The sequence below is a fragment of the Entelurus aequoreus genome, linkage group LG06, assembly GCF_033978785.1.
Source record: "Entelurus aequoreus isolate RoL-2023_Sb linkage group LG06, RoL_Eaeq_v1.1, whole genome shotgun sequence".
In the NCBI taxonomy this organism is placed as follows: Eukaryota; Metazoa; Chordata; class Actinopteri; order Syngnathiformes; family Syngnathidae; genus Entelurus; species Entelurus aequoreus.
In genome coordinates this window covers 19,339,387-19,362,819 of record NC_084736.1, presented here as the reverse complement: position 1 = coordinate 19,362,819, position 23,433 = coordinate 19,339,387, and the positions used below count along the sequence as shown (strand labels likewise).

Genomic DNA, 23,433 nt, shown 5'->3' with positions numbered 1-23,433 from the left:
ACATAGAAACTAGTAATGAATGAAAATGAGTAAAATTAACTGTTAAAGGTTAGTACTATTAGTGGACCAGCAGCACGCACAATCATGTGTGCTTACGGACTGTATCCCTTGGAGACTGTATTGATATATATTGATATATAATGTAGGAACCAGAATATTAATAACAGAAAGAAACAACCCTTTTGTGTGAATGAGTGTGAATGGGGGAGGGAGTTTTTTTTTGGGTTGGTGCACTAATTGTAAGTGTATCTTGTGTTTTTTATGTTGATTTAATAAAAAAAATCGATACCGATAATTTCCGATATTACATTTTAAAGCATTTATCGGCCGATAATATCGGCCATCTCTAATAATAATTATCAGATTGGATCATAATACGAATGGAGGCTCGTTTCCGCTGATAGAAAACATAAATACCCCAATGGTAAATCATCATTATAAGAGTCATAAATCGAAATTATGAGATAAAAAGTCGAAATTGTGAGATAAGAAAATCGAATTGAAAAACAAAGTCGAAATTATGAAATTTGAAAGACGGAATTATGAGATTAATCATATTTTTTTGATAAAATTATACTTAATTTATAAGATTAAAAGTCAGGACTTTTTACCTCCATAATATTTTATGTTGTAATTTAAAAATTCAGAATAAAGTCGACATTATGAGATTAAAACTCTTTACTTTTTTAAATCTAGAAAATCATTACGATTTTTTATCTTGTAAATGTATCTTATATTATGCCTTATTTTTTACCTAATTGTGACTTTTGAACAAATAATTTTACATGTGTTTTACTCTAGTGCAGGGGTCAGCAACCCGCGGCTCTCGAGCCGCGTGCTGCTCTTTAGTGCTGCCCTAGTGGCTCCCTGGAGCATTTTTAAAAAAGGATGAAAATGGAAAGAGATGGGGGAAAATATATATATTTTTTAGTATGTTTTTTGTTTGAGGACTAACATGACACAAACCTTCCCAATTGCTAGAAAGCCCACTGTTTAATGTTTGTGTGTATGCTTCACTGATGAGAGTATTTGATTAATTCTGCCTAGCAACAAGATACTTTTAAAAAAACACTTTCCTGTCTATTAATAATAATTAAATGTTAAATTAATAGATAATTAAAACAACACAACTTATATTGTGTAAATACAATAAAATAATTACATAAATAATAAAATGCGATATTTTAAGTTATATCATGAATCATCAATCAAGCATTGAGTGGCACAGCTATGTGAATCACTAAACCGCCAATAGCTTGGTCTAATACGGGGGTCAGCAACCTGCGGCTCTTTAGTGCCGCCCTAGTGGCTCCCTGGAGTTTTTAAAAAAGGATTGAAAATGGAAAAAGATGGGGGGAAAATATTATTTTTGTTTTAGTATGTTTTTTGTTTGAAGACAAACATGACACAAACCTTCCCAATTGTTCAAAAGCCCACTGTTTAATATGTTTGTGTGTGTATGCTTCACTGATGAGAGTATTTGGCGAACATCGTTTTGTCCTAATTTCGGCGGTTCTTGAACTCACCATAGTGTGAACTATGACGCAACAGTTTGTTTACATGTAAAATATTCCACTCCTTTGTCTCATTTTGTCCACCAAACGTTTTATACTGTGTATGAATGCACAAATGTGCGCTTTGTTGATGTTATTGACTTGTTGGAGTGCTAATCAGGCATATTTGGTCAGTGCATGACTGCAAGCTAATCAGCTAATGTTACTAATTTACTAATGTTTTTTTAATGTAAAAATGTGTAGAATATTAAATTTCAACATTTCTGTCAACAAAGATTTGCTTGAGCCTGGGACACAGTCATTTTGATAGTAGGTTATTATAGCTAGACACTTACATCATGTGTTGCCTTCATTATAACACTTATATACAGCTTTTCATTTTTTGCGGCTCCAGACAGACTTGTTTTTTGTATTTTTGGTCCAATATGGCTCTTTCGATGTTTTGGGTTGCCGACCCCTGCTCTAGTGGAATGGTTCTTAGAAACGTTTCTATTACTCCCAACAAATGTAATGGGCACACCGTATGTATTATTTTTAGTTAGACAGGCATGTAATCATGTCAATATTGGGGAATAAAACGTGGCAAGATCCACCTACATGTTGTGGCAAAATGTATATTTTAATATCTCTTGACTAAAAACAATGATAGTTTAAGTAACAGTTCTCATGTGATTTATGTTGTATTGCTTCTCTTCAGTGCATTGGCCTGTTTTTTTTGCTCTCTCTCACTCCCAACACACTTAAGTCATGATTATAAGATAAGAAAGTCGGATTTATGAGATACAATAGTCATAATTCTGAGATTTAAAAGTCATAACTATGACATTTTTCTTATGGCATAACTATGATTGTTCTGATGACTTTTAAATCTCATAACATAATATCGTGCTAACATAATGTGCAAACAACATAATATTGTGCTAACAATGATGTGCTAACATAATAATGTGCAAACATAATATTGTGCGAACAATGATGTGCTGACATAATTAATGTTTAAATTAATCTTTGAAATTGTATTCAAGAAATGTGCTGTTAGAAAAAAACAAAAATATAAGTGAATTTTGAGCATTTATACTTTCTATTTTCTGGGATGTAAGGGTTATCAAATGGGTGGAATGGCCAATATATTGCTGGCAAACTATTGCGGATTTAATTTCGCTCAGGAAAAAAGTGAACGGCAAAGTAAAAAAATGATCTTTGATGAAACCAAAACATTGAATATTTATACAATGAATTTCCATGACAATGATCATGTATATTATCATGGTTACATACAATACTTCCACACCTAAGGTGATAAACGAGTGGAAATGCAAACAACTCATTCCCCTTGTCAAACCAGCTTATCGAGTAAGATTTTTTTTTTTTTTTTTGAATGGAATCAAAAAAAGGCAGGGGGAAAACCAACATCAACATGTTCTCGTCTCGTTTAAGTCCTCTTGTAGACACAGAAACGGAGTTCAGTGGAGTGTGCCGTCATTCCGCAGCAGCATGTAATCCTTCAAGCGGCTAGGAATGTCCAAGCGACTCACTTTGGAGTAGCACAGGTCACCAAAATGTCCGCGCAAAGCACAGCGACACAGGTGCTGCAGAGAGCGAGGCTGGCCGCTGCGCTGACGCACCAAATCGTAGAAGTCCGGATGTAGCTAAGGGGAAACGGAGAGAGAAAGAATAAGGAAGGACAAGAGTCCACAGATGTGGCCGCAACATCGGACGAGGAACTCACCTGGTATATCTGTTGGGTCAAGCAGTCGTCCATCCAGTCGCACGGGGGGACGGACGGATACAAGTTGAGCAGCACCTCCATGGTGGCAGGAGAGAGGACACACAGTTTCAGCATCTACGTACAACAGAATAAACATAATAAGGAGTTTGTGAAAAGACGGATATTCACGCAACAAGACTGTAGACATTCAAGTTGTTGCCTTACTTGAAAACCTGTTGACACAAAAAGGATCGTAGAGGATTTAAAATGATCTTGAAAAACGCTCAAGCTAAATTAGTCAAAGACTGCAGTTATTGATGTAGACGAAAAACGCTTCGGTCATTTAAGAGTCCAAATTGTCTTCATTGTTTGTTAAAATGTGTATTACATTCGTTAAGGACTAAATTGTCCTTCGTGTTTCGAATAATTTACGTTAGGTTCATTAAAGACTACATTGTCTTTGATATTTCCAAAAATGCATTACGTTAAGTTAGTCAAAGAATATAGTCTTCGACGTTGACTAAAACACATACTTGGTTTGGTCAGGACTCAAAATAGTTTTCATTGTTAAAACGTACGTTATGTTCGTTAAAGACCGAATTGTCCTTCATGTTTACAAAAATGTACGTAGGTCTGTTAAAGACTACATTCTCTTTGATGTTTTCAAAAATGTGCAAGCTAAGTTCGTCAAAGACTCTAGTCTTCAATGTTGACAAAAACATGTACACTTGGTTCGGTCAAGACTCAACATCGTCTTCAGTGTTTACAAGAAAGCATGTTGGGGTTACAGAGCATTTTAGATTGTGTTGAAAAATGTGTAGGCTTAGTTAGTCAAAGACAGTAGTCATTGATGTTGACCAAAACATGTACCAAAGATTGGTTCATTTGAGACTCAAAATTGTTTTCATTTTTTTCTAAAACGTATATTAGGTTTGTTAAAGACTAAAGCTACATTCACACTGCATTTTTTTGTCAAATCCAATTGAAGATTAAGAAGAAAGAGGACAAGTATTTTGGCTCTCACAGTTTTACAGGATAATTTGCTCCAGGAGTGGTGGAACTTTCATGCGAGTTCCTAAAGCATATTATTGTTCTGCTCCGATGTCAACTATTTATTTTGTAACTGTTTATATTGGCGACCTAAGCACGCAAGCGTTCACATTGAGCACACATATATCTGATTTATATCCACATCCGATAGAGGCCTCGGTCAGATAGGAAAAATTCAGAATTGCACCGTTTGCACGGACATAAAAAAATCCAAATAGGTCGCATATTGTCAAAAAAATCAGAATTGACCTGCAGTGTGGACAAGGCCTTTATTGTCCTCAATGTTTACAGAAATGTATGTTAGGTTCGTTAAAGACTAAATTGTTTTTGATGTTTCCGAAAATGCATAAGCTAAGTTTGTCAGACTAGTAGTGGAAGTTGAAGAAAACACGTACATTTGGTTCTATGTTCACAAAAATTTTACGCATTAAGCATTTTAAACTCAAAATTGTCCTCTATATTTACAAAAATGTACGTTAGACAGAATAAAAACTACAAAAGCTATACACATGGCTTGTTTGACTGTTTAAAACTCAAAATTGACCTCGATGTTAACAAAAATGTACACTATTTGCGTTAGTTAAAATTGTCCTCAATGTTCACAAACTTGTACTTTAGACTGCATTGGTTTTGATGTTTTCAAAAATGTGCAATCTGTTTGTCAAAGATTAGTGGATTGACAAAAACATGTACACTTGGTTCTATGTTTACAAAAATATACGCTTGCTCTTTTAAGTGTATAAGACTCAAAATTGCCCTCAATGTTTACTAAAATGTATGTTATGTTCATTAAAGACTAATTTGTCCTTGATGTTTCCAAAAATGCGTAAGCTAAGTTCGTCAAAGACGAGTAGTGGAAGTTAAAGAAAACATGCATTTGGTTCTATGCTCACAAAAAGTTGTGCGCATAGCTAGTTTAAGCGTTTTAAATCCAAATTGTCCTGTTTATAAAAATTTACTTTAATTACATTACAAACTACATTATCTTTAATTTTTTCGAAAATGCGCGAGCTATGTTTTTAAGCTTAGTTCGTCAAAGACTAGAGGAAGTTGAAGAAAACGTACACTTAATTCAATGTTCATGAAAAATTGTAGACATGGCTCATATATTAAGCGTTTAAAACTCCAAACAAGTTTACAAAAAAAGTATGTTTTGTTCGTTGAAGACTTAATTGTCCTTGACGTTTCCGAAAAACGTATGCTAGTTTCGCTTAAGACTTATTTGTCCTCTGTTTGCAAAATTGCACTTTAGACCAGCCAGACTGCCTTGTTTATGATGTTTCAGAAAATGTGTAGTCAAAGTTAATCAAAGGCTAGTGGACTTTTACGAAAACATGTACACTTTGTTCTGTTTACGAAAAGATACGCTTGCTCTTGTAAGTGTTTAAGACTCAAAATTGCCCTCAATGTTTACAAATGTTCGTTAAACACTAACTTGTCCTTGATGTTAGCAAAAATGCGTAAGCTAAGTTTGTCAAAGACGAGTAGTGGAAGTAGAAGAAAACGTGCATTTGGTTCTATGCTCATGAAAAGTTGTGCGCGTAGCTAGTGTAAGCGTTTTAAATCCAAATTGTCCTGTTTATAAAAATGTACGTTAATTAAATTACAGACTACATTGTCTTTAATTTTTCCGAATATGCGTGAGCTATGTTTTAAAGCTTAGTTCGGCAAAGACTAGAGGAAGTTGAAGAAAATGTACACTGGATTCAATGTTCATGAAAAATTGTAGAAATGGGTCATATATTAAGCGTTTAAAACTCCAAGTTTACAAAAACGTATGTTATGTTCGTTGAAGACTTAATTGTCCTTGACGTTTCCGAAAAACGTAGCTCAGTTCGCTTAAGACTTAATTGTCCTCGATGTTTGCAAAATTGCACTTTAGTTAGACCAGCCAGACTGCATTGTTTTTGATGTTTCCAAAAATGTGTAGGCGAAGTTCATCAAAGGCTAGTGGACTTTTACGAAAACATGTACACTTGGTTCTATGTTTACGAAAAGATACGCTTGCTCTTTTTAAGTGTTTAAGACTCAAAATTGCCCTCAGTATTTACAAATGTTCGTTAAACACTAACTTGTCCTTGTTGTTTCCAAAAATGCGTAAGCTAAGTTTGTCAAAGACGAGTAGTGGAAGTTGAAGAAAACGTGCATTTGGTTCTATGCTCATGAAAAGTTGTGCGCGTAGCTAGTTTAAGCGTTTTAAATCCAAATTGTCCTGTTTATAAAAATGTACGTTAATTACATTACAGACTACATGGTCTTTAATTTTTCCGAAAATGCGTGAGCTATGTTTTGAAGCTTAGTTCGTCAAAGACTATTGGAAGTTGCTCATATATTAAGCGTTTAAAACTCCACGTTTACAAAAAAACAATTGTCCTTGACGTTTCCGAAAAACTTAGCTAGGTTTGCTTAAGACTTAATTGTCCTCGATGTTTGCACTTTAGACCAGCCACACTGCATTTTTTTTAATGTTTCCGAAAATGTGTAGGCAAAGTTAATCAAAGGCAAGTGGATTTTGACGAAAACACGTACACTTGGTTATTTACGAAAATATACGCTTGATCCTTTAAGCGTTCCAGACTCAAAATTTCCGTTGATGTTTACAAAGGTATGTCATGTTCGTTGAGGAATGTATTTTCCTCGATGTTTACGAAATGGTATGTTAGCCCAGTTACACTGCATTGTTTGCAAAAATGTGTAAGCTAAGTTCTCTGGACTAGTGGATGTACTGTAGTACCAGTGATTACCAATACTTCTGCAGTATTTATCTCTGTAATTAGTCAGAATTTTCATTGCCAACCTTTATTGAAACGGGCTTGGCTCCATGGTTGAGGAGGATGCGTACCACAGCTTCAGGCTGCTGGTCTAAGCAGTCTTCCAGCACCTTGAAGGACAAGCAGTGTCTATGACTTCTGTCTTGAAAGTGGACCATGTGATGGTGTTGTACCTGGAGGATGCAGTCCATGGGTGTGTATCCTATACAGTTGCTAGCATTAACCTTGGCTCCGCACTGCAGCAGGAGCTCCGCAATCCTGGGGCAGCAGTTGTCACAGGCGTTGTGCAGCGGCGTGTGCAGCTTCTTGCCCGCCGTTTGCGGGTCGGCCCCCGCGTCCAGCAGGCTCTGGACCACGCGCAGGTAGCGGCCCGCCTCGGACGGCCTCTCGGCCCGAGAGCACGCCGTGTTCAGTGGGGTTTCCCCCTGCCGGTTTGTGGCCAGGATGTCTGCTCCACGGGCGAGCAGGAGCTCCACATGCTCCTCCAGGCCCCGCAGGGCGGCCACGTGCAGCGGTGTCAGCCTGGAATCTTTGGTCCTCATGTTGACATCTGCATCGCTGTCCAAAAGCAGTTCTGTACACCTGCATGGAGGGCAACATTGCACAAATTCATCAGTTATATCGGTTTAAACCCAAGGAAAGGGCTCCTTTCACACAGCTCGCCATTTTCCGCCTTCTTCACAAGTTTCCCAAGCGACTCAGAACTCAGCCAGATAGGATATTGTAACTATGGTAAGGAATACCCTTTCACACCGCAGGCGTCATCATGCCTGTGACTGTTGTGATCTTCATAGGCAGAGAAAATTGCCAGGTTGAAGTTTTCCCTCATTTTGTGTCTGTACCGTTTGTTCACAACTGCCCATTTGTCTACCTCTGCTTTTCCACACAGAACGCAGACAAAAAAATAGGTATTGCTTCCAAGCTGCACCCTCGCAATCAGAGGGTTCTTCACATCCCCGTCCTGGCATTGATCTGAAGAATACCCTTTCACACAGCAGGTGTCAACCCGCCTATGTCATGGCTCTGACCTCCAGAGGCAGAACATTGCCAAGTCGATTCTGTGTCAGGCTGCAGGAGTTTTAGAGCCATACAAGATCCAGCATTTTTTCACCTAAACCTTTTGCACAAAACCCCTGTAAAGGGATATGGCTTGCATTGTAGAGTCCCCTATCCTGCCTGTTGTGGCTGTTTATTTATCTCCAAAGAGAAAGAACTGCTAGGTTTACTTTGTCCTCTCACCTTGTGTTTGTGCCGTTTATTCAGAACAGCGCAGAGGTGGTCTTTTTGCGCCTCTCCCTTTTTACACAGAACCCAGCAAAACTGGATAGTTGCTTTAACACCGCATCTCCACAATCATTGGTTCTTTACAGCCCAGTCCTGGCGTTGATCTGCCCAATACCATTTTGCACAGTAATTGTCATCCCGCCTATGTTACGGCTCGGATCTCCAACGGCAGAAGATTGCCAAGTTTATTTTGTGAAAAAAGGTCAGTTTCTTTGGCATTTTTTCTACCTGCAAGTTTTTCCACAGAACCTGCTATAGCAGGATATCCAATTCCCTATCACACAGGTGTTATTCTGCCTGTTGTGACAGCGATTCATCTCCAAAGGCAGAAAATTGCCGAGTTGACTTTGTAACCTTATTTTGTGTCTGTCTTTTTACACAGAACCCTGCAAAAAAAAAAACTGCCATATTCCTTTCATGTTTTAACACCGCAATCAGAGTGTTCTTTACAGTCCCCGTCCTGGCATTGATCTGCAGAATACCCTTTTACACAGTATGTGTTATTCCGCCGGATCTCCGAAAGCAGAACATTTCGAAGTTGATTCTGTGTCAGAGCTTTTTATACAGTACATGGAAAAAATGTCAACTTCTGCTGCATTTTTTTCCCGCCTGCACCTTTTTACACAGAACCTGCTATAACACGATATAGAATTCCCTATAACACAGGCGTCATTGCCGTGTTTACTTTGAAACCTTATTGTGTGACTTTCTACACAGAACCACGCAAAAATGGAACATTACCGTATTCCCTTCACATTTTATCCCTGCAGAGTGTTCTTTACAGCCCCGTCCTGGCACTGATCTGCAGAATACCCTTTCACACAGCAGGTGTCATCCCACCAATTTTATGACTCGGATCTCCAAAGGCAGAACATTGCCAAGTTGATTCTGTGTCAGAGCTCTTTATAGAGTACATGATAAAAATGTCAGCTTCTGCTGCATTTTTTCTCCCCGCTCGCACCTTTTTACACAGAACCTGGCTTAACAGGATATGCCTGGCATCGTACCAATGTTACGATTAGGATCTCCAAAGGCAGAAAATTGCCAGGTTGATTCTGTGTCAGAGCTCTTTATACAGTGTATGGAAAAAAGGTCAGCTTCTGCTGCATTTTTTCCCCCGCTTGCACCTTTTTACACAGAACCCGCTATAACAGGACATGACTGGCGTCGTAGAATTCCCTATCACACAGGTATCATTCTGCCTGCTGTGGCTGTGATTAAATCTCCAAAGGCAGAAACTTGCCGGGTTGACTTTGTAACCTTATATTCTGTCGATACCTTTTCACGCAGAACACCGCTAAACGAAATATTGCTGTATTCCTTTCACGTTTCATCCCAACAATCAGTTTTCTTTACAGTGCCATCCTGGCATTGATCCGCGGAATACCTTTTCACAAAGCAGGTGTCATCCCACCCCTGTTACAGCTCTGCTACTAACTGTCCCTGTGCCGTTCATACAGAACTAGAACCCCTGAAGACAGACTGGCTTTTACGGAGTGTAAAAGTGGCAAGAGGCTAGAGTTTCAGTTACGGCAACATCCTGGATTTTGTGCAAAAGTCCCAAAATCTCTGGCTCTGATGGGGCATCTGTGTGAACCTACATTAGGTCTAGATTAGTTTTTGCCTCATCGCTCACATAAAGCGTGAGTAAAGAATGCTACTATGGCGTTTCCTCGATGTGAAGACTTAAGTTAGACAGAGATGATACAGTGTTATCTGCTCACAGATGCTACCTGGTGGTTGTTTGAGCACACTGCAGCTAGTCCTGGATAAAAGAACCAACCCCCACTCTTAATGCTTCAGTCACACGCAGGATTCTCACAGGAATGAGGCAAAAAGTAATGTGGCGCTACTGTAACGTATGTTAAGGTGCGTCACAAGCAGGAGTGTGTGCTCACTGGAGTGACAAAGGTGAGGTGCACAGGTGAAGAGGAGCGTTGCCGTCGGCAGCCAACACTTGAGGATCCGCTCCGTGAGAGAGCAGCAGCTTCACGCAGACGCCGTGGGCCCCCGTGCAAGCGTCATGGAGTGCGGTGCGGCCCCCTGGGTCGGCGTTCACCTCGGCCCCGCGGAACAGGAGCTCCTCCACGCAGGCGACGTGTCCCCCGCCGGCGGCCAGGCGCAAGGCGGACGTCTGCTTCACCCTGGAACTCATGGTCCACATGCCTGGTGGAGGAAGCGGCGCGGTGAGAGGGTCACCAACACAGGAGAAGCGTGAGTAAGGTCTTACCCATCTCCGGGGCCCACACCATCTCCTCATGTACCGTCTCCATCAGGGCGTTGACCATGGCGGGGTCTTTGAGAACGACGTACACGCCCTTGATGTCCCCACACATGAACGTGTTGTGGACGGCCGGGTCTCGGCAACGGGCCTGAGGCGGAGGGGCTCGGACCTCCTGGAGGCGTGGCTGCCTGGGGGCTCTGGGCAGGGGAGCCCTGCTCAGGGCTCTCCTGTGGGCCAAAGCCTGCCGTGCATCCTCCCAGTCCTGGAGCTCCTGCTCCAGCCTCAGTGAGCGCAGTGTGGTGGCGGTGAAAGGGAACGTGTCCTTGGACATGGCAGAACTTCACACACAATAGAGAAGGAGCATTATTTCCATGTTCCTTCCAGAGATGTGACCTTCGCGAAAGAGTCGAGTCTTCAAGTGAACCATGACAACCGATTCCCGGTTGTGAGCTGTCCGTTTGAGAGCCGTGTTTTAAGCACATGCAAATTGAGCTTTGGCCACGCTGCACAAACACAACTGGACTAAAAAAAATGTTTAGAGTTAAAGGAAACCTAACGACATTTCTATTAATTTTGTCTAAAATAAAAAATAGATATAAAAATATAGAAATGCATATTTTGTTAAATATATATTTTTTAATTGTATTTAATGTGGATTAATTTTCGAGTTCATTTATGAGGTTAACTTGCGTTTTTTATTACAAAAGCTTTTTTTAATACACTGAATTTTGGTATATTTATTTATTATTCTTTTATTAAGGAAATTGGATTAAATAAGATCTGCTTCTTCCGACTCTTTTTCGGACGTGCTGTAATTAAACAACTGGAAATATGTTTATAAAGTTGTTTATACGGCCACCCTCAGTGTGACCTGTATGGCTGTTGATCAAGTATGCCTTGCATTCACTTGTGTGTGTGTAAAAGCCGCATATATTATGTGACAGGGTCGGCAGGCTGTTTGTATGGAGGAAAAGCGGACGTCACGACAGGTTGTAGAGGACGCTAAAGGCAGTGCCTTTAAGGCACGCCCCCAATATTGTTGTCCGGGGGGAAATTGGGAGAAATTCGGGAGAATGGTTGCCCCGGGAGATTTTCGGGAGGGGCACTGAAATTCGGAAGTCTCCCGGGAAAATCGGGAGGGTTGGCAAGTATGCCCTATGTCCCGTGTTTTACTGGATATGTACCGCTCCGTACAGCGACGTTTTAAAAAGTCGTTAATTTTACTTTTTTAAACCGATACCGATAATTTCCGATATTACATTTTAAAGCATTTATTGGCCGATATTATCGGTCATCTCTACTCATGACACATTATTTGTATGTAATATTGGCTGCATTTCAGATAGTTGTTTGTGTGCCATGTTGTTCCAGACCACAGCAAACATTACCTAGCTTGCAAATATTGTAATTAATCTATTAAAACAGGGATGTCCAAAGTGCGGCCCGGGGGCCATTTGCGGCTCGCAGGTCATTTTTTAATGGCCCCACGGCCCATTTTAAAATACGATAAAAAAAAATGTAAAACATAAAAAGTGGTATGAAAGACCAAACAGGTGAAATGTAACAAGAAAATGTTGCAATGTTTACTCTAATAACACAAAGCTGCCATGCAGGCTGTTTCTTTCTTTAAAAAATAATAATAAATCAAAATCAATGTTATTATGAATTATTGACCTATCCGAGGCTCCAATTACGTCACATTAAATATTGCACTTTGAGATATTTTTTGGGGGAAATGTTGCATATTTTGTGCATATAAAAAAATTTAGCTGTTTTTTTTTTTTTTAAAGAAGGGCCTAAAACGAACGAACAAAAAACATAACAACAATACAACTTATAATTGACGGATAGTGTTAAAAGTCAACAGTAAAAAAAAATTATAATTTATTTTTTAACACTTTACTGAATAGGACCCTTTTGGTTCCCCAATAATTTTTGTGTGATTTGTTTTTAAGTGTCATCGCTCAAAAAATAATAATGAATTAAAATCAATGGTGTTATGAGTTATTGACCTTTTTAAGGCTCCAATTATTATATAATCTCAAATATTCCACTTAAAAATGTTATTGGGTGAAAATATTGCATATTTTGTGTTTTTTCCATTATAAAACAGGGTTTTCTTTGACAAAAAGAGCATACAACTTAAATCTTTAAAAACGTTATTTTAACAGATAGACCTAATGTTGATCTATGGATTTAAAACTTGAATAATAAAAATAATAATACTGAATAATGACACATTTTTAATATTTTTTTTAACAAAACCCTTTTGGGTCCCTGGGATCAAGCCTGAGTGGAGGCCTGAATGTATATTTTTTATACATATATTGTATTGGTTTTTAAAATTAAAAAATATCAAAATGGCCCCCGTTTGCTTTGATTTTTCAGTGTGCGGCCCTCAGTGGAAAAAGTTTGGACACTCCTGTATTAAAAGAAGACAGCCTGCCGTTTCCTTTAACTTGGACACACACATCTATACCTTTGGCCATTAAAAGCCAGTCATTTCCAGGAGTTATCTCACCTTCCGAGTAGCCTCTGATTTACTAATGTTGTAAAAATGTGTAGCGTAAATATTACATTTCAACATTTTTGTCAACGAAGATTTGCTTCAGCCTGCGACACATAGTCATTTTGATAGTAGGCTATTATAGCTAATATAGACACATGTGTTGCCTTCATTATAACACTTATAGAAGGCTTTTCATTGTTTGCGGCTCCAGACAGTTTTTTTGTTGTTGTATTTTTGGTCCAATATGGGGATAGGTTGATTGGCAACACTAAATTGGCCTTAGTGTGTGAATGTGAATGTGAATGTTGTCTGTCTATCTGTGTTGGCCCTGCGATGAGGTGGCGACTTGTCCAGGGTGTACCCTGCCTTCTGCCCGAATGCAGCTGAGATAGGCTCCAGCACCCCCCGCGACCCCAAAAAAAGGGACAAGCGGTAGAAAATGGATGGATGGATGGGTCCAATATGGCTCTTTCCATATTTGGGGTTGCCGACCCCTGCTATAAACTGTGCCCAGGCAGGTCACGTGACAGCACGGTGCCTTCAGGTGTAACTCACCTGTAAGTGGAAGTGCCGATTTCAACTCGAAAGTTTCATCATTAAAACACCTTTTTTTGTCCTCGTTTTATGCTCGATCTTGCGCTTGGGAGGTGAACAGTCGACGACTTCCCACTGCAAATTCAGAACAAGTTATTAATAGGTGGTGGTGTCATCGGATACGTGTCCTTCCTCCGCAAACATGGCCAAGAGGTGGCGTTGTTGAGATAAAAATGTATAAAATCTTGTTAACAAATATGATTAAAAAAATAGTACGTACAGCCATTTGTTGTTACACACACCTGACTTTTGTATATGTCAAAAATAAGTACAGTTTGAGAGCGGCGAAGCTATCTCGCTCCACTTCCGCATTTGCCGTGGTGACGCGTCATTACGTGATGACGTCTTCACGTTTGAACGTGAGTCGCGGGATCAAGCAGCCGCGAGTCCTTACAGCAACACTGACAACTTTGTGATAGAAAACACACGTTTAAGAAACAACACTTAATGTTATCGTCATTGCACGGCTTTAGACGCGTTTTTGGATTGTAATGAACGTCCGCACTGATGGTGAATTCTCATGCCCGCCATGGTAAGTAAGCGAGTTTGGGCAAAACGTTAGCGTCCCGTGGAAACTAACATGCTAACGTTAGCGGTGTTTTTCGTCCGCAAGTAAGAATAACATGTTATTTTTTTTGCCAAACAGGCTTGGGGGGGAAAACGTTGTAATTGTATATTTGGGCTGTTTTACAGAGCTGCAAATTGAGTGGGCTTTTCAGCATTGGCGAGGACTTTGACGATGAGGTAAAAAAAGCTAACACTCAGTTGCCAACTGTTCATCACTTTTAAAACATTACATCCATCCATCCATTTTCCTACCGCTTGTCCCTTTCGGGGTCGCGGGGGGTGCTGGAGCCTATCTCAGCTGCATAGGGGCGGAAGGCGGGGTACACCCTGGACAAGTGGCCACCTCATCACAGGGCCAACACAGATAGACAGACAACATTCACACTCACATTCACACACTAGGGCCAATTTAGTGTTGCCAGTCAACCTATCCCCAGGTGCATGTCTTTGGAGGTGGGAGGAAGCCGGAGTACCCGGAGGGAACCCACGCAGTCACGGGGAGAACATGCAAACTCCACACAGAAAGATCCCGAGCTCAGGATAGAACTCAGGACCTTCATATTGTGAGGCACATGCACTAACCCCTGTTCCACCGCACATTACACCTTGGATATATTTGGCTTTTTGGTCAAATTTCAAAACGAATCTAACTAACCTTGCAAGTGACCTTAATTGGACCTATTCTCGAAATCTTAGTGCCAACTGTTGAATGTTTCACTAGTTTTACACCCACTGCTCGTTGAGAAGAGGATAAATCAATCAATCAATTAATCAACGTTTATTTATATAGCCCTATATCACAAGTGTCTCAAAGGGCTGCAAAAGCCACAACGACATCCTCGGTTCAGATCCCACATCAGGGCAAGGAAAAACTCAACCCAATGGGACAATGAGAAACCTTGGAGAGGACCGCAGATGTGCCCCCCCCCCCATAGTATTTCCCATAGTTGTAGGAATATCTCAGGGAGAGCATGTCCCAAATTCCAAGCTTTATGAGGCATGTTAAAAAAAATAATGCACTTTGTGACTTCAATAATAAATATGGCAGTGCCATGTTGGCACGTTTTTCTATAACTGGAGTTGAAGTTGTTCTCTTATTTTGGAAAACCTTGTTTTTGATTGATTGAAACTTGTATTAGTAGATTGCACAGTACAGTACATATTTCGTACAATTGACCACTAAATGGTAACACCCAAATAAGTTTTTCAACTTGTTTAAGTCGGGGTCCACGTTAATCAATTCATGGTAAAGTTACATTGTTTAATGCATCCAGCGGGGCATCACAACAAAATTAGGCATAATGTGTTAATTCCACGACTGTATATATCGGAATCGGTAATTAAGAGTTGGACAATATCGGGATATCGGCAAAAAAGCCATTATCGGACATCTCTAATTAATATGCATATACAGTATATACAGTGTGTATCAGAAATATTTAAACTGTTTTTATGGCAGGCTTGTGTCTTAGTGTTCAAAGTTAGCATAAACGCTGATCATAAAAATAAATCCCCCAAAAGTGGGCGGTGCCTCACACTTGGCAGCCTGTGCTTTACTGCGTCGTGTTTTATCTTTGTGTAACAGGACCTGCTGGCGTCAGAGTGGGCTGTCCGACCCCCAACCACCCCGTGTGCCCCCTCTGAGGGCCTCAGAGAGTATGGTACAAACCCTCTCCAGCCAAGCAGAGCGAGTCCAGCATCCCTCCGTCCTTGCTCGGCATCAAGCGCCTCCTCAAAAACTGTTGCTCCGAGTTTGAGGAAGCTCTCCTCCATCGTCGAGGCTCGCCCCCCCAAATCACATGCACCTGAGCCCCACTTGGCACTGGGCTGGGGGGCACACCAGAAGCCCCCCGTGGTCCAGGATGACTTTGATGATTGGGATGTAGACCTGGCGGACTTGGAGGAGTGTGATCGTCAAGTGGGGTCATTGGCGCCAGTCCCCATAGTCCAAACGCTGCGGCCTCTAACCATTGGAGGGACCCAAAGAATGCCAATCTCGACATCTAGTCCAAGTGTAGCCCCTCTGTACCCCCGCCCTGTCCTTCCACAGAGTCCTGCAGTTTTCCCGGGTCTCACTGTGTCCTCGCCTGCCCCCATCCACCCTTCCAGGACCCTCAACAAGCCTCATCAGGCAGCGTGGAACACCCCAGGAACTTTCTCCCGCCCGGCCTTGCCACAGAGTCCTGCTGTTTTCCCGGGTCTCACTGTGTCCTTGCCTGCCCCCAGCCCTCTTCCCAGGACCCTCAACAAGCCTCATCACGCAGCCACCCCGGGACCCTCCCCGGCCCGCAGCCTCTTTGAAACGGTTTCTTCGCTGTCCCCTGCCTTCAGCCCACACCCCCTCAGCACGCCGGTCATCACCAATCGCCTGGTCCAACTGGTGTCCGCCTCCAGCAAGGTGTTCAGGAAGAGGCCTCGCTCCGAGCCTTATCAGCCCAGAACGCGACGCTTTCCGGGCCCCGCGGGACTTCTCCCAGAGCAGGTGGTCCTTCCTTGTCTTCCACTCGCACCAAACAACTATTGATGTTTGATTCCTCCTTTTTGATGTTTGATTCCTCCTTTTTAGCCACACGGTCAAAGTCTGGATGAGGTGGTCGTGTCTGTTCCTCAGACTCCCGCTCACGGCGTGAAGGCCCGCCTTCCAGACCACGTATGTAATAATCCTCATGGTAATCTGTCACATACTACTAACTCATGTACTCATTGATACCACAAATGTGACTTTTAAACTACCAGTTTCTGAAACTTTTACTATCACCTCAAAATATTTTAGTAGTACAGTACTTTAAATTGTATGATAACCAAAGCAATTTTTCCCCTAAGAAATAAAGTAAATCCAATTAATTTGTTTCAGACACCCCAAAATATGAAGACAACACATTTTATAAAGAATAATTTTAGTTAAAAATGCAGAAAACCATGTGAAATACATACATACAGTGGAACCTCGATTTACAAACCCATCCTATTTGCAAAATTTTCCATGAATTGATTAACGTGGACCCGACTTAAACACGTTGAAAAACGTATTCGGGTGTTACCATTTAGTGGTCAATTGTACGGAATATGTACTGTACTGTGCAATCTACTAATAAAAGTCTCAATCAATCAATTTCTGTTTACAAACTTTTCGATCGAAGCATATATGCCTCTGTGTGCGAACAAAGTGTGTACGAATGCTTCATTCATTCATTTTGTGCGTGCTTGTATTGACGAGATTGAGGAAGCAGGCTTACTATCACAGCAAGTTTTTAATTCTGATGAGAACTGACTTTACTGGAAGAAGATTTCAAAGCGGACTTATTTCATAGCGGTGGAGAAGACTACCTCTCGTTCAGCCGCAAATCTTCCAAGAGCACTCACACACAAGCCCTCCCTTCTTCCTCTCTTGTTTGCTTGTGAGCTCCCGCTTTGACAATGTCAATGTACTGTAAGTGGATTTTACTTTTTAAAAAAAAAGTTTATTATTGTAGCAATGGGGTTGTTGAAGTTAAGGATTTTTGTGCTTTCTGATTGTTTGTGAGGGCACTAAAGAGACCTCTGTGTACGTGTGTTGGCAGAGCAGCACATACAGGACGGTTAAGCTTGTTGTTGTTGTTTAGCTTGTTATTAAAGAGAAAGTTGATTAATGACCTTCCTTTTAAGTCTGATATACAGTATTGTATAGTAGAGATGTCCGATAATATCGGACTGCTAATATTATCGGCCGATAAATGCTTTAAAATGTAATATCGGAAATTATCGGTATCGGTTTCAAAATTATTGGTATCTGTTTCAAAAAGTAAAAAGTATGACTTTTTAAAATGCCGCTGTGTACACGGACGTAGAGAGAAGTACAGAGCACCAATAAACCTTAAAGGCACTGCCTTTGCGTGCCGGCCCAGTCACATAATATCTACGGCTTTTCACACACACAAGTGAATGCAAGGCATACTTGGTCAACAGCCATACAGGTCACACTGAGTATAAACAACTTAATATGTGTCACACTGTGAACCCACACCAAACAAGAATGACAAACACATTTCGGGAGAACATCCGCACCGTAACCCAACATATACAACAGAACAAATACCCAGAATCCCTTGCAGCACTAACTCTTCCGGGACGCTACAATATACACCCCCCGCTTCCCCTCAACCTCCTCATGCTCTCTCAGGGAGAGCATGTCCCAAATTCCAAGCTGCTGTTTTGAGGAATGTTAAAAAAAAAAAAAGCACTTTGTGACTTCAATAATAAATATGGCAGTGCCATGTTGGCACTTTTTTCCATAACTTGAGTTGAAGTTGTTCTCTTATTTGGAAAACCTTGTTACATTGTTTAATGCATTCAGCGGGGCATCACAACAAAATTAGGCATAATATGTTAATTCCACGACTGTATATATCAGTATCGGTTCATATCGGTATCGGTAATTAAGAGTTTGACAATATCGGAATATCGGATATCGGCAAAAAAGCCATTATCGGACATCTCTACTGTATAGCACTTTATATTGTGTTTAAAGTGTACAAACCTTCACTAAAATATGGACTTTTCTCAAGGCTGGAACGCATTATTCATATTAAGATTGTTTCTTATGGTGAAATGTTCATCACTAAACAAACTTTTTCCATTTACAAACCATGTTCAAGAACTAATTCAATTTCTGAAGAGAGGTTTCACTGTAAATATTTTTACTTTTTAAGGGTTTCACCTAGATTGCCAAGATACCTGTAACGGTAGAGGGCGTGGTCAATATGACATATCACAATGTTTGCTATAATGCATACATTTTCTTTAAAAAGGCAAACAATATATACATGCATACATTTAAACAAATAAGTTATTAGTTATAGTATTAACATATTTTTAGTGCTTTTTTTTTCAAATGTTGCTGCTTGTTATGCAATGTAGTTTGTTGAGAATTTTTTTCCCTAGAGATTTCTCCAATCCAAGTCACTTTTTATTAAAAAACAACTGGCAACAAATCCAGCATCTATACCTGGTGTTGTTGGAGACTGTGCTTGGGTTTAGAGACTCTTTACTTCTGTCACTCCATGTATGCATTAAAAGCAAGCTACAGAGAGCCTGACGTCACACTTGCTTCGCGCTGCTGCATAGAGCTGTCATTGTACAGTAACGTTCAGGTTCTCCTCACTAGAACGCTGGCAGACATAATAGTTTAGGTCCTGGTCAAATCTCACGTCTTCAGCAGTTAGCCTCACGCGCGACTATGACAGGTGCAATTTTGTCTGTCATGTCGGCACACTGGCCCTTCACTGGCCATCCGTCATGGGGGGTTGTTATTTGTCGACATTCAGAGGACTTATCAGACAATGCCATGTCTATTGATGTGACACTGATGCTTCTGTGGCCGCACAAAGTATGTATGTGTTTTAATGGACACTTTTATTATGAATTAGAAGGTATTCTTTTGTTGTTGTTACTACAGAGCGACAGATTGTCAGGTTCAAACACTGATGACATCTATTAAAACAGACGAGAAGCAAGGAATCATGCAGAGACAGAGTTAAATTTTGCTTAATTGAGGAAAGACATTATTTGGGCTGTACTCTATTTACAGATCCAAACTTCGCTCTAAAGTCTAGCCCATGTGCTTCCTCTATTTGGGAGGTCCCTGGTTACATCACTGAAGCTGTCGCTGAGGGAATGGGATTAATCTCGACAGCTCCAGTTAGACACAATATATGATTATACAAGAAATGCAAATGTGTTGACACTGGTGATATCGCCTTGTCTCTGCTCTGTCTGCGTCACGGCGGTGTTCGGCCTTGGCAGTCAGCAGGCCGTTCCTGGACACAGACACTGGTACGAGACTGGCTTGCAATCTTTTGGATTGCCAGCTTTGCACAGACAAAGAAAAATACCACTTCAGCACAATTGACAATAATTATAGCAACGGTTGTGTGATAATATATACATAATTATTCTAACACAGATGCAGGTTTTTTTTCATAGCCAATATTGATGCCGATTATTAGTAGTCAAAGAGGCTGATAATTGATATTTGGAAGCAATATTAATCTAGTAAGTTATTTAAAGGAACTGCACTTCTTTTGGAATTTTGCCTATTGTTCACAATCATGAAAGACATGACGACGGATGGATTTTTTTTTGTAATGCATTCTAAATAAATAAAGTCAATAAATCCTGTGCTTTTTTAGGTTAAAGTTACAAGGAACACTTTAATCATTGACAAAAATACACCAAATCACAAGTTGATTCAATGTTAATGGAAAAAATTAAGTCTCAAAACATTGCAATTTCTTTCCGCAAAATCAGGCATTTTATGCCACAATAATAAGAAAAAAAAAGCCTGTGGAATTCTGAGTTCCTCATTTTTCAACACGCATCACATGCTAACTTTTAGCATGTGTCACGTAAATCTAAATCCACTTTATTTATATAGCACCAATTAACAAACTGTTTCCAGAGTGCTGCACATAAAAACTATATAAAGTAAATCAAAAATAATTAAAAACACATAACTAAAAAAAATCAATAAAAAGGAATAAAATAATGATATATGAGTACTAAGTTATGAATAAGGTGTACGGCATACACCTCAGTCATATTTTGTTACTTGACACAGATTAACTGTAAGCATGCTAGCTTTTTTAGCTACGGTACTTTTTCAGGCATACACCTAAATCATATTTTGGTACTTGACACAGATTAACTGTTGTTAGCATGCTAGCTTTTTTAGCTACAGTACTTTTTCAGGCATACACCCAAGTCATATTTTGGTACTTGACACATGTTAACTGGTAGCATGCTAGCTTTTTTAGTTACGGTATTTTTGGTCAGGCATACACCTCAGTCATATTTTGGTACTTGATACAGATAAACTGTTAGCATGCTATCTTTTTTAGCTACGGTACTTTTTCAGGCATACACCTAAATCATATTTTGGTACTTGACACAGATTAACTGGTAGCATGCTAGCTTTTTTAGTTACTGTATTTTTGGTCAGGCATACACCTCAGACATATTTTGGTACTTGACACAGGTTAACTGTTAGCATGCTAGCTTTTTTAGCTACAGTACTTTTTCAGGTATACACTGCAGTCATATTTTGGTACTTGACACATGTTAACTGTTAGCATGCTAGCTTTTTTAGCTACGGTATTTTTCCAGGCATACACCTCAGACATATTTTGGTACTTGACACAGGTTAACTGTTGTTAGCATGCTAGCTTTTTTAGCTACAGTATTTTTTGTCAGGCATACACCTTAGTCATATTTTGGTATTTGACACAGGTTAACTGTTAGCATGCTAGCTTTTTTAGCTACGGTACTTTTTCAGGCATACACCTAAATCATATTTTGGTAATTGATACATGTTAACTGTTAGCATGCTAGATTTTTTAGCAACAGTATTTTTTGTCAGGCATTCACCTCAGTCATATTTTGGTACTCGACACATGTTAACTGTTAGCATGCTAGCTTTTTTAGCTAAGGTACTTTTTCAGGCATACACCTAAATCATATTTTGGTAATTGATACATGTTAACTGTTAGCATGCTAGCTTTTTTAGCTACGGTATTTTTTTAGGCATACACCTCAGTTATATTTTGCTACTTGACACAGGTTAACTGGTAGCAGGCTAGCTTTTTTAGCTACAGTATTTTTTGTCACGCATACACCTTAGTCATATTTTCTACTTGACACGTTAACTGTTAGCATGCTGGCTTTTTTAGCTACGGCATTTTTCCAGGTATACACCTCAGACATAGTTTGGTACTTGACACATGTTAACTGTTAGTGTCAAAATTGGCTAAAACAAGTTAGCCTGCTAATGTTAGCATATATAACATATGCTACATTTTTGACTGTGATGTAACCCGATGTGAAAGGTTGACAGCTCGCAGACTGAGGAGGAGGAGTTCAGTGGCGGTGCCTGGGCGGCAATGAAGGCCGAGACGGGCTTGGACGAGCGGAACCCGTCGTGCTTCCTGAGCTCCTACAGCGTGGTCATGGTGCTCCGCAAGGTCCCGCCGCCGCACCTCCCGACGGGGCAAGTATCTTTCTTTGCGGCTATTTGACTTGTGGCGTCTTGCCCTCGCAGGCCGCGCTGAAGCAGCTGGCCAAGAACAAGGTTCCGAACATGGCGGTGCTGCTGAAGAGCATCAACCACACGCACACCGACGCCAAGGCGGTGTTCAGAGATCCGACAGGTGCGCATCACCCTCGCAGTTAGCATGTGGCTAAAAAGTTAGCATGCTAATGTTTAAATTCCTATTGTGTGTTGGCGAAAGGCGAGATGCAGGGCACAGTGCACCGCCGCCTCCTGGAGGACCGTTTGGGAGAGCTGAAGGTCGGCGCCGTGCTGCTGCTGAAACGAGTGAGACTCCTGATTACCTTTCTAAGGTGCTGTTGCCGTGGCAACAACAAGTGAGCCTTTTCTCGCAGGTGAGCGTGTTCTCGCCCTCGCATCGCAACCATTACCTCAACGTGACGCCCAACAACCTGCTCAGGATTTACCCTCCCGACGGGGCCGTCACCCCGCTGCCCCCGTTGGTGCTGGTGGGTCGCACGCGTCCTTGTGGGAAAAAAGGTTGAACTGTGACACGTCTTCTTCCGTCCAGGAGCCGACCACGTTGTCCCCCGGTGTCCCCGAGCAGCACATGTCTGGCATGCAGCTGGTGTTTGACGAGGACGAGGAGGAGGGAGGTGGAGGACAAGCTCAAATACAAAGAGTCCAGCACGATCCAGGCTGGGACGCAGGCAAGCATCTTCCAAAAACATCCACGTTTGGATGTTTCATCTCTTAAACATGTTGTCATGTTGTTGTGTAGATGACCTGGACGAACTCCTGGGTGCCATCCCTGAGGACACCTACAGTCTGTGACGTGCACTCACCACACACTTTATTCAACTCAATGCTTCCTCTTTTCTCTTTGATATCATGTTGAAAACTCCAGAGATACGTGCCCTTTTTGTTGAAAAACTGCATTGATGACAGCATAAAAAACATAACCTCATTATTACTGTTGTTGTTATTATTATTATTGTGGCCCGTTCACCGCAAAGCACATGTGCCTTAACATTAGCATGCTAGCATTTTTTTTATGCAGGCTAAATGTTAGCATGCTAGCTTTTTTAGCTACAGTATTTTTTCACTGGCATACACCTCAGTCATATTTGGTACTTGACACATGTTAACTGTTAGCATGCTAGCTTTTTTAGCTACGGTATTTTTTCCCTGG

At 40.7% G+C, this 23,433-nt stretch overlaps 2 protein-coding genes across 3 annotated transcripts; one reads left to right on the top strand and one right to left on the bottom strand.

Moving 5' to 3' along the window:
* Window positions 1-2,698: 2,698 nt before the first annotated feature.
* On the bottom strand, window positions 2,699-14,034 carry asb16 (ankyrin repeat and SOCS box containing 16). Of its 2 annotated transcripts, none has more exons than XM_062050161.1 (8): window positions 13,875-14,034; window positions 13,616-13,729; window positions 10,558-10,889; window positions 10,226-10,493; window positions 7,217-7,625; window positions 7,070-7,153; window positions 3,244-3,357; window positions 2,699-3,163 (listed from the first exon to the last, which is right to left on the bottom strand). In XM_062050161.1, exons 3-8 carry the CDS (start codon window positions 10,880-10,882, stop codon window positions 2,978-2,980), a joined length of 1,386 nt encoding a protein of 461 aa, XP_061906145.1. In that variant the 5' UTR covers window positions 10,883-10,889; window positions 13,616-13,729; window positions 13,875-14,034; the 3' UTR covers window positions 2,699-2,977. The 2 variants fall into 2 exon arrangements, with proteins under 2 accessions (XP_061906145.1, XP_061906146.1); XM_062050162.1 differs by having other exon boundaries at window positions 13,897-14,034.
* On the top strand, window positions 13,967-23,208 carry hrob (homologous recombination factor with OB-fold). The gene is made up of 10 exons (XM_062050160.1): window positions 13,967-14,186; window positions 14,348-14,398; window positions 15,807-16,703; window positions 16,788-16,871; window positions 22,081-22,215; window positions 22,293-22,401; window positions 22,483-22,568; window positions 22,637-22,750; window positions 22,813-22,951; window positions 23,023-23,208. Exons 1-10 carry the CDS (start codon window positions 14,175-14,177, stop codon window positions 23,073-23,075), a joined length of 1,680 nt encoding a protein of 559 aa, XP_061906144.1. The 5' UTR covers window positions 13,967-14,174; the 3' UTR covers window positions 23,076-23,208.
* Window positions 23,209-23,433: the final 225 nt, after the last annotated feature.

What these genes read in the sequence shown, in the direction of transcription:
- hrob (XM_062050160.1), top strand. An exon ending in CCGTGCTGCTGCTGAAACGA is followed by an intron (nt 22,569 to 22,636) that starts GTGAGACTCCTG and finishes CTTTTCTCGCAG; the next exon opens with GTGAGCGTGTTCTCGCCCTC. An exon ending in CGATCCAGGCTGGGACGCAG is followed by an intron (nt 22,952 to 23,022) that starts GCAAGCATCTTC and finishes GTTGTTGTGTAG; the next exon opens with ATGACCTGGACGAACTCCTG.
- asb16 (XM_062050161.1), bottom strand. Translation starts at nt 10,882, where the DNA reads ATGTCCAAGGACACGTTCCCTTTCACCGCCACCACACTGCGCTCACTG. An exon ending in GGTGTGGGCCCCGGAGATGG is followed by an intron (nt 10,494 to 10,557) that starts GTAAGACCTTAC and finishes TTCCTCCACCAG; the next exon opens with GCATGTGGACCATGAGTTCC. An exon ending in CCATGGACTGCATCCTCCAG is followed by an intron (nt 7,154 to 7,216) that starts GTACAACACCAT and finishes TTGTCCTTCAAG; the next exon opens with GTGCTGGAAGACTGCTTAGA.